The sequence below is a fragment of the Hipposideros armiger genome, unplaced genomic scaffold (genome assembly GCF_001890085.2).
Source record: "Hipposideros armiger isolate ML-2016 unplaced genomic scaffold, ASM189008v1 scaffold_55, whole genome shotgun sequence".
Classification (NCBI taxonomy): Eukaryota; Metazoa; Chordata; class Mammalia; order Chiroptera; family Hipposideridae; genus Hipposideros; species Hipposideros armiger.
Genome location: NW_017731405.1, coordinates 212627 through 223860, shown reverse-complemented (window position 1 = coordinate 223860; position 11234 = coordinate 212627). Strand labels below are relative to the sequence as shown.

The window sequence follows — 11234 nt, the reverse complement described above, 5'->3', positions numbered from 1 at the left end:
TAGTCAACATTTGAGGTATTCAAGACCAACGTGAAAGTAATGAAAGAAACCAACTGCTCCCTGGGCCACTTGAGGAAGCAGACGTTCCTGCAGAGCCTTCACGGTTCATTCAGAAAGGAACCCAAGAGGGGCGTTAAAAGCCTGTCCAAAGGGGAACTGGTGGTACCCAAAGCTCACGGGTCAGTGTCACTTTCTTCCTCCTTTCCCCCCTTTCCTTCATCTTCACCCTGTCCTCCTGTGCGCCTCTCGCATAGTCCTCACCTTCTCAACAGCCACCTCCCGCCCACCCTCTCTTCCCCGCTCCTAAGCCCCCCGCGCCGAACTGGGCCGCCCACACGCCCACCCGAGAACCGGGTCGGTTCTGGGCTCCTGCGCGTCCCCACACTTACGCCTCCTTCTCCGCCTCCCATGCTCCCCGCTCCGGCCGCCCCCACTCTTCCCGGCAAAAGAGGATCCCAGCCAAGGGGGCCGCCCCAGACTCGGCCCTCCCCCCCACACCCCCGCCCGGGGGCCGGCCGGGCCATAAAGCGCTGGGCAGCGGCCTCCCAGCCCAGCCGCTAGCGCACCAGCTCTGCGCAGCGCCAGGACGCGAGTGCCACCCGCGACGGCAGCCCGGGACGCCAGCCCCGCGCCTTCCCCGCGCCGCGCACCCTTCACCTGCGCCGCCCCCGGAGGGCCCCACCCAGACACAGCGCGCCGCCCGGGGACACTGAGGCAGGGACAAAGCTGCCGTCGCTCGCGGGCGCCCGAGGGGAGCAGGAAGATCAACATGCTGGCCCCGCGTGGAGCCGCCTTTCTTCTGTTACACCTGGCCCTGCAACCCTGTCTGGGGGACGGCGCCCAGGCCACCCCCCAGGGTAAGTGGGCTCGAGTCGCGGCGAGGACAGCGGGACCCGGGCTCCGCTGTCCGCGCCCCGCTGGGGCGAGTAGGGGGGACCAGCTCAGCGCGCCCTTGACTCCTGTGGCCTCGCCCGGCACCTCTCTGTCCCTGTGGGACCCGAGTCAAAGCAGACTGTGATGGGAAGCCGTGATTAGAGTAGCATTTCTGAGATTCGATTATCCTGCGATGAGACCAATTCCCTAAACAGTAGTTGGTGCGGTGCAAAACTTATTTTCAGTCTATGCAAAGACGTGGGATTTAACTTCCAAGCTGACTACACCGCCCTAGCCTTCTCACATGCCCGCCCTGGAGGAGAGTGAAACCCGGGTTCTGCCCCCTGAGGCTATCTGGCCGCAGCTCCCCTCTCCCCATCCTCCTAAGTCCTTCGAGGCGGCGGGAGCTCTCCTGTTTACCTCCAAAGTCTGAGACCGACGTCCCCGAGAAAGGCGCAGGGTTACCCAGTTTGCCCTGCCACTCATCTTTGTCTGCCCTAACTTTGCTTCAATCCCAAAACTTCCTTTGGGAGTTGGCTTGATCGCTTGATTCCTAAGATAAATAGAACAGGAAGGGCTGAAATATCGGTCTTTCTCTGTAAAGAGGTAAAAGTTCGATAAACACAGTAATTGAAAAGACACCTGAATAAGCCTCAAACTCCCTTTGTGAGATGGGGTGAAAATAGCCATTGGGCAGAAAGCACTTAAGCTTAAACAGAATTTTTTGTAACGGCCAAAAGAAAGAAATTATTTAAGCAAGATCTTGGGGCTCTAACTGGCTACCCAGTGATGACCTTCATCTGTTTCAAATGGGTGACCAGGTTGATTTATTGCTGACTAAAGAAATAAAGCTGGAAGAGACACACAACTTGAAGTTATTTCTCACGAAGCCAGAAAGAAGAATGCCTGTGAGGGCATTCTCAAATTCCTTCCCCTCCCATTGAAGTAATCGTCCATTGAAACTTTGCATTTCGCCAAATAATTCAGTTTGATTCCAGACCAAGCAACCAGAATTGTGGTTTCAGGAGGGTACTGTACTGCTTTTAGTTTGGGTTGACATATTTGAAATATTGTAATCTATAATATTTATTCATTGTGACCTTGCTTCTAGGAAGGCAAGAAAGAAAACTTTTCCTTCCTTTAAATTAGTTGACATGCAACATTATTATTAGTTTCAGGTATGCATGATTCAATATATGTATATACTGCGAAATGATCACCACAATAAGTAGTTAACATCCATCACCATACATAGTTACAGATTTTTTTTTCTTATGATGAGAACTTTGGAGATCTATTCTCTTGGCAACTTTCAAACATGCAATACGGTATTATTAGTTATTGTTGTCATGCTGTACATTACTTCCCCATGACTTATTTATTTATAACTGGAAGTTTGTACCTTTTGACCCCCTTCACCCATTTTGCCCAACCCCCACCTTTGGCAGCCACCAATCTGTTCTCTGTATCTGTGAGCTTGTTTTTTTATTTTTTTAGATTCCATATTTAAGTGAGATCGTACAGTATTGGTCTTTCTCTGACTTATTTCACTTAACATATGCCATCATGTCGTAAGTGGGAAGTTTTCCTACTTTTTGTGGCTAAATAATATTATATTGTGTATATATATTTGTGTGTATAGATATGTGTGTATACATTTGTGTGTCTACACACGTATATGTATATATAGTATATCATATTTTCTTTATTCATCTATCTGTGGACACTTAGGTTATTTCCATATCTTGGCTATTATAAACAATGCTGCCATGAACATGGGGGTGCATATGTCTTGTCAAGTGTGTTTTTGTGTTTGTTTTTTGATAAATGCCCAGAAGTAGAATTGCTGGATCATATGGTGGTTCTATTTTTAATTTTTTTGAGGAACCTCCATACTGTTTTCCATAGTGGCTGCACATATTTACATTCCTACCCAACAGTGTACAAGTGTTCCCTTTTTTCCATATCCCCACCAATTCTTGGTGTTTCTTATCTTTTTAATTAGTCATTCTAATAGGGGTGAAGTGATAGTTCATTGTGGTTTTGATTTGCATTTGATTAATGATATTGAGCATCTTTACATGTACCCATTGACCATGTGTACATCATCTTTGGAAAAACTATTCAGAGCTGCCTATTTTTAAATCGGATTGTTTGGGTTGTATTATTTATTTATTTATTTATTTTGCTATTGAGTTGTGCGAGTTTTTTATTTTGGATATTAACCCTTTATTAGATTTATGATTTGCAAATATTTTCTCCCATTCAGTAGGCTGCCTTTTCATTTTGTTGATGGCTTCCTTTGCTGGGCAGAAGCTTTTTATTTTGATGTAGTCCCATTTGTTTACTTTTGCTTTTGTTGCCCTTGGTGTAAGAAAGGAAGCTTTTAAACATTATTCAAAAGTTTTCTTATTGCAGACATTATTTGACAGGTTTGAATTTATGGGTATAGTACTTTGTGTTATATGAATTTCTGACACTTAAACACACAACTTTCTAGTGTGCCACTGGTATGGATTTTGCTTCTCCTTAGAGCTGCCTGTTTTATGGAGACTTGAAATCAGTCTATACTACCTAAATTATCAGGTTAATATAGGTGCTGTAGATTATCTGATTAACTTAACTTTCTGATAGATACTTATATTGAGTTAATTACTCTCGAAATTATCAGTTCAATTGGATAATTTGCTAATCTCCTTTCTCCCCTGAGCTAGCCTTGCTAATCTTATTAGTATGCACTTGATTTTCATACTGTGGTAGTAGGGCTCATTGGTAGCAGTAATTTCACCTCTAATACTAGGAGGTTGTGCTTAGATTCTAGGGCTATTACTAAAATGTAATAACATTAATAGAAAATTGTAGTGTCTCATTTCCTTTTCAAAACACTCTCCAAATTCATTACTAACTAATCCCTATTCTGCCTCTTGAGAGAGAAGCCAGTGGATTAGACAAACCATACAGATTGAAGTACGGTAAATTTAGCTTAAGCTAAATTATGGAAATGATCATAATCAAAGCAAGAATCAGGAATTCCTGAGTTTAGTGTTGAATGCAGTTCCCATGCCTTAAAGACACATCTTTTTTCTGAAGATGCCTTGCCCTGAATGGAACTTTTAAACATATTGTCTTATTTCCTTTTGCCCTCAACGGCGGAATTTCCAATTCTCTGGAAATTTAAAAATGCTATTCCTCTTTTGAAGTACAGTAGGCAGCACTCTTCATGTTCGGGGAATGTAGGGTACTCTTGTTTCCAGCACTTCTAGTTGTAAATTCATTATTGTGTAAGGTTTGGAATACATAAAAGAAACAATAGCGATTCAGTCTGAAGACAGATTGTCTTTTAAAAAGAATAGACAATCTTGAGTAAGTAGGTTTTTGCCTGTTTATTACTTTATTTTTCTTCTTACAAAAGCCATACCTGTTACATTGTAAAAGATAGATAATTGGATAAGCAAAAGAAAAGGAAATTTAAAATTTTATAATTATACAACCCAGACATAGCTACTATTCAGGCTAGCATTTTGTTGTCTTTCAAATATTTTTCTATGCAAATATATGTTTCAAATGGAATCCTCTTGTATGTATAGTTTTATAATCTTTTTTTCCACTTAATATAAACATATTTCCATATCTATAAGTGTTCAGCTGCATTACCCTTTTAAATAGATAGTATTCTACTTTTTGGAAGGACCAAAATTTACTTATCCTGGGCTCTAATATAAGTTGCTTCCAGTGTTTTCACATTACAAATAATAATTGTTGAACAATTGCAGGGCCACAGGATGACTTTGGATGGCTAAAATCCCCTTAATCTCTATCAAGCCCTTCTTTCTCGCTAAGGACACTTTCTTTTCATAACAAAGCACTGTGCCAACAGAGCTTTGGGTTTCCCACCTATTACAATTAGATTTTGACATAATCCTTCCTAAATAGAAATTCTGTACCTAAAGAATTTACCATGTTATCTATTATTTCCTTAGGGTAAATTCCTGTAAGTAGAATTACTGAATCAAAAAGCATGTATGTCTTAGGGCCTTTGATACCGTTATTTAAGCTGTCTTCAAAATGTTTATACTAGTTTAAACCTTACCCACCAGTATATGAGTTCCCATTTCCCTGAACCTTCATCAACAGTTAGGTATTATTGTATTCATTGTTTTTCCAATTTAGATATGAAAATACCTTATTATTTAAGTTAGCAATTCCTTCATCATTTAGCATATGAACATTTCCATATAAGAGTATATACTTATTTGCCATTGTAACTTTTTTCTGTAAATTGCTTTTTCATGTTCTTTGCCCATTTTTCTATAAAGATGCTTATTTTATTGATTTTTAAGAGCTCTTTATAAATTATAAATACTATTCCACTTTTAGTAACCAGATTATTGTAGACAGGACAGCTCTAGAGGCTGAATTTCACGCAGGCTGTGGAATTGTTCAAGCAATATTTGCATAAACCAACAGAAATACTAATTTCTAGTGAGTATGACCCAAATTTGTCCATTGCCTTTTAAATAACTCTGGATGTACTCTCTCATGGCTTTCTTAAATATTATAAAGTTGGAGAGAAAGTGCTGTTAGCTTGATCAAAATCAACTTATACAAATGCAGATTCTAGTTTTTGTACACCAACTCTATGTCAGGTTACAGTCAAGAAATAGAGACCACATTATTTTGTTTTGTTTCTGCATTTGGGATGTTTTAACACAGAAATACTGGAGAACTGTAAATATCCAAAGGGAACACTTATGTCTGACAAAGGTGTTAAATCTTTTTTCTGACACTTGAGCTCCCACCATATCCATGCTTTCTGCTGCATTCCTATGTCATTTATCATCGACCAGGAAAATATAATTGGCTCTGATCCAGGAGGTGTATGAGGAACCCCAAGGACCCCAGAAATTCATTTCTTGAGGACATAAGAAAAGCAATGACTTGGATGCCTTCACCTGTCCACCTTGTACTTTAATCCTTCAGTGCTTTGCCCAGTGGGCATTTTCAGAGCCACTTCTTCAGCCAAACACAATTTTGGATTTGAAAACTTAGTCTTCTCTTGGGGGCTATAACCTAGTGATAAATACTTCACTATATTTCTTCTGGTTCAAATGTTCAGCCACTGTCAGAATAATAAGGAAGAACCAAGGAATTGGGCAATGTGGAAAAATGATGACCACGTTAGTATACATTATCTCATAGCTTACTGTCAAACTGTCCCCCCTCAAAAACCATGTTCACCCCAAAGTTAACTCTTGCACTGATTACCTCTTTCTCCCCTTCCCACCAGTCTTCGACCTTCTCCCATCCTCCAGCCAGAGGCTGAACCCAGCTGCTCTGCAGCCAATCCTGACCGACCCCACCCTGAATGAGCTCTATGTAATCTCCACGTTCAAGCTGCAGACTAAAAGTTCCCCCACCATCTTTGGCCTTTACTCTTCAACGGACAACAGCAAATATTTTGAATTTACTGTGATGGGACGCTTAAACAAAGGTAAGCAAATTCGCATAAATCATTTTCTTAAAGATCCTCTTTTTCTGTTCCACTTTTTCTGTCTATTTTTCTTAAGATGGGCTCTCTTATACAATTTTAGCCTCATCCACTATTCATTTCAGTTTTCAATACCAAATTCTTCTAATTGTGTCTTTACCTATCTAGGGAGAGGGAGTTGATATTGGGAGAGAAAAATGAAGGACCGCTTGTGGTCAAAATGCTTTTTGACATTTCCCCTCATGTTACTCTGAATCCAGTTCTGGAAGGGATAGGACCCAGGACAGTTAGGCCCCTGTCTTAGTCAGTTCAGGCTGCTGTAACAAATACCTTAGACTGGGTGGCTTAAACAACAGACATTTATTTCTCACAGTTCTGGAAGCTGGTAGGTCCAAGATCAACGTGCTAGTAGATTCAGTTCCAAAGGAGAACCTGGGTCCTCAAATGGCCTTTTCTCGGTGTGTGCCAGTGGAGAGAGAGAGAGAGAGCTTTTTGTCTTCCTTTTCTTATAAGGACACTAACACCATCATGGGGGTCCCACCTTTATTACCTAATTTAAACCTAATTACCTCCCAAAGGCCCACTCTCTAATACCATCCCATTGGGGAGTAGGGCTTCAACATATGAATTTGGGGGGGAACACAAACATTCAGTGCATAACCACCACACCATTTGATGTTACCTTGGAAGCATGTGGCTTAGCAAACCTAACTCCTAGCTTTGTAAGCACCTTCCTGGACTTGATGAAGAGACTATACCTCAGCCAGTAGAATTAAATGAGCAGATCTCTTTTCCACCTGTTTTGTGCCAATTTACACAGGTCTGTCACCTGTTTGGTCCCTTTGCTGTCAAATGTTTCACTGTCAAAATGAGTTACTACAAGTATTAAAAAATGACTCCCAAAGAAAAAGATCTCTATTTTTTCATCACCTTCCCCTCAGCCGGTGCCCTGGGGATAACACCTGTTCCTGCTTATGGAGGAATGTGACAGTTACGTGTTCGTGCTGCCTCATGCTTTTAATAAAAGAAAGAGGACCAGTCCTTCTAGCTAGATTTTATATTTATTTCAGTTTGCTTTACAAAGTACGTAGATACTTACAGTGCTCTTAGATTCTAATTGTGATTGAACTTCAGTCAGCAGACATTAATTGCTGAAGGACATTCCTAATTCTTAGCTTTCATAGGACTATAGAGTTAAAAGCAAGAAGGAATGGGATTTTTAACCCCTTCTATGTCAAGTTCCAACATCCTCTTTCCCTCCTCCCACCCCACTCACAAGCCTGTTTTCTCTGTCTGTGCGCCCCCCACACAGACCCCTTTGGGGTCTGCGGTGAGGTTTCATATAATGAAGAAGAAAGCCTGGGGACATGGTCCACCCATTCCTGCTCCCTTTGCCCCACCTTCAACCCTGGTGGAAGGTAATTTTGCCCGTCTCTCTGCCTTGAATCAGACAGCCCCATTTTGCCTCACATCTATTGAAGGAACATCATCTTCTAACAGCCCAGCTACTCAGTTTGTGATCTGTAAAAACCACCCTTCTTCATTTAAAGCAGCGGTTCTTAACCTGTGGGTCATGACCCCTTTGGGGGTCGAACGACCCTTTCACAGGGGTTGCCTAAGACCATCGCAAAACAAAAAGATATTTACATTACGATTCATAATAGTAGCAAAATTACAGTTATAGAGTAGCAACGAAAGTAATTTTATGGTTGGGGGTCACCACAACATGAGGAACTGTATTAAGGGATCGGCATTAGAAAGGTTGAGAACCACTGATCTAAAGGTTGGTAGCTTCTCACTAACCTATTTTAGATGCATGGAAGATTTTTCTGTTAGCTCACTCAGCTTGGCTAAAAGGCCCTCTGAAGAGTGAAAAACTGCTTCTGGCTTTTCACCCTCACTGAATCTCACCCTCTATTTCTAAATTGGCCAGTATGTGTGAGCCCATTGTGGAAGGTCTGTGTTGCCTAGAAACATAGGAAGCACTTCCTTGAACTGATTCTTCCTGTTAACTTTAATAAGCAGGGGTAATGCTAGATATATGAGCAGGTAGATGGATAGGTAAGGGGGCTGTTAGTGTGTTTCCTTTGAAGAATCACCCATCATGTGATTCAGCTGTAAATCCCAGCTGATCGCCATGTCAGAGGGGAAGATGAGAGGGATTAGTTAAGATGTATCTCTACTGACTTAAAATACATGACTAGGAAATAGGACCCATCTTTCCCTGCATTAAAGGCCACGATTTGGGAGAGGGTGACTTCATAGATAGTGAAGGATTTGGTTGTCAACGAGCAGGATTTGGTTGTCTGGGCCCTCGGTGAGCTCCTATAATAAACTAAAGTGTATTCCATGAAGACTGCCAAGAATTAGTTTACCATCGAGTTTTTGTTTCTACTCTCATACTCTCCACGTCATCCCACCCACAGCCTCATTGCTGTTTACAAAGCATAGCTTGGATCAAGTTAGGCCTCACCCCAGAGACCTTTCATGACTTCCCATTCCAGCCTGAATAAGGTGTAAACAAATGCCCCATCCGTGCATTCAGGGCTTTCCACTGCATGATCCCCAACCAGCCTTTCCAATTTCTCTCTCCTTCCAGCCCTCCATGCAGCCTATACTTCAGCGAGATGGACTAGCTACCATTCCCTGGCCCTACCCGTGCTCTTTCCTTCTCCACCCTCTTGCCCTTGCCCTCTGCTCTCCTTGGAACATGCCCTGCACTATCTCCAAATGCCAAAATCCCACACAGTCAACACTCATCTCAAGCCCCTGACATCTTTCCTTATATCACTTTGTACCTCTACGGAAGGCACTAATCTTGGTTTGCCTTCATACTTGAATTACTTTTAGGTTTTCTCTTCAGGAGTTTGTGAGCTCTCTGAAGGCAGGGACTGAGCATCCTTTAACTCACCTTTGTCGCAGCATCTAGCACAGGGCCTTGTACATAGAAGTGGCTCCTAAACAGATTGAATAGAATAAATGCAGGCTGAGAAGAGTAGACTTGTTTGTTAAAGAAAACACACACTATTATGGCAATTCTGAAGCTAAACGATGTCTGACATGTAATAGAGTCTGATTCATTTTTTAATGAATAAATGTTGACCATTTAGATGAGGATATAGAAGAAATATAGGTAGTATTTCTGATAAAAATTATCTATCAGATTATTAGTGATGCAGGTGGTATAATATTGATAGAAATAGGCATTCTACAGAAACAGTCTGACTGGGTAGAAGATATGGTTGATGCTTTTGTCATATCTGGCATAGAGGCAACTTTCCAGTTAGTATCTGCATTTGAGTCACAGTTAAAAATCTTAACAACTGTGTCACTGTGACTATATGTCTGAATCGCTCTTAGCTTCAATTACTATCTCTAAAGTGGGGGTGAGATAATAGCCGCCTCACAGGTTGATTGCAAGAAGTGAATTATATAAAATATAATAACTTTTTTTAGACTGTGATGCTCAGTAAAAATGTCAGGTTCTTATATAAGGAAGGCAGGAAAGGAAGGGAGGAAGAAAAGGAGAGGAGGAGGGAAGGAGGGGAGCAGGGATGGAAGGGAGAGAGAAAGGGAGATGGAGGTGGATGTGTAGAGGTAGATACACATCTCTCTACTGTTTAGGTAACTATTTTCCAAAGATGATATTTGGTGACTTCTTCTTGGCTTGCCGTGATGAAAGCTTCGCCTTTTAGAAAAAGCTAACGAGAAGAACTCCTTCTTTAGCTAATTTGATCACCACAGAAGAACAACTTGGTGCTGTTGAAATTAAGGGAACCCTAAGAATTTTCAGTAATGACCTGAGCGAGTCGGTCATGCTCCTTAGCCTAAAGGTAGCAGATGTCAGATAGTTCAGAGTAGTGGTTCTGAAGCCTGTGGGCTAAAAAGAGATACAGCTTGAGAGAGGTGAAAAGTTGAAAAATTAGAATTCTAAACCCAATAATGAAGGGCAAAAAAATGAGGTGCCTCAAACAGCAATACTATTTATGGAACCCTGGCAATGTATCAGGACTGTGCTAAAGGCTCAACACTCATTTTCTCTTTTAGCTTTCACAGTGTTCTTATGAGGTGCCTTTGAGTGACCTCAATTTTAAAGTGGTCATATGTAGAAAATGGAAAGAATTTTAGAGAACTTTAGGACAAACCCCAATAGGGTTAGATTATTATTCATGCATTTTAGGATTATCTAGAAAAGAAAGCTAGGATTATTTGAAGACAAATGGTTTTACTAAAAATAAGTCATGCCGAACTTTTTTTGTGAGTAAAGTTCCTAAGCTGATTGATCAAAAAGATGCTGTGAGCATAATGTATCTTGACTTCAGAAAAGAATTGTATTAAGTTACTCATTATACCCTTCTGAATAACATTTTTAAAATGAGCTACATAAATAGTACTGTTAGGAGTTGGTAAGGTGCCTTGTAGCAAATTATCTAGTGTTTTTTGACAAGGCTCCATCCTGGGCATTGAACTGTTCAACTTATTAGTGACTTAGGTGAAGACATAGATGTTATTTTATGTTTGCAATTGGTATGAAGCTGAAAAAAGACATTAGAACATATTGGATGCCATCATCAAGATTTATGAGGACCTGCCAGGCTGACATGATTTGCCACCATAAGTCAGATGAAATTTAACAGGAATAAATGTAAATTCATCATCTAGGCATGAAAAGTAAATTACAGAAACACAGGATGTGGGAGACCTATCCTAAGAGTTCTAGTCGTCAACACTAAGAACCAATCAGTGTTGAGCACAGTGCCTGACATACTGACATAGTAATTACTCAAAACTATTTGCCAAATGAGGATACAGATCCAGTAATGCAATGGTTTGATAAAGCTCCTTAAATCCCAGGCTTTGTAAATGTGCACAT

The 11234-nt window shown here is 41.1% G+C and overlaps 1 protein-coding gene across 1 annotated transcript in view; it reads left to right on the top strand.

The window, feature by feature from the left end:
- The first annotated feature begins 567 nt into the window (after window positions 1–567).
- THBS4 (thrombospondin 4) overlaps window positions 568–11234 on the top strand; it is a 46023-nt gene continuing 35356 nt past the window's right edge. The window contains exons 1-2 of the mRNA XM_019641010.1: window positions 568–857; window positions 6161–6364. Of these exons, the coding sequence (XP_019496555.1) occupies window positions 770–857; window positions 6161–6364 (292 nt within the window). The 5' untranslated portion in view covers window positions 568–769. The remainder of the gene's footprint in view (window positions 858–6160; window positions 6365–11234) is intronic.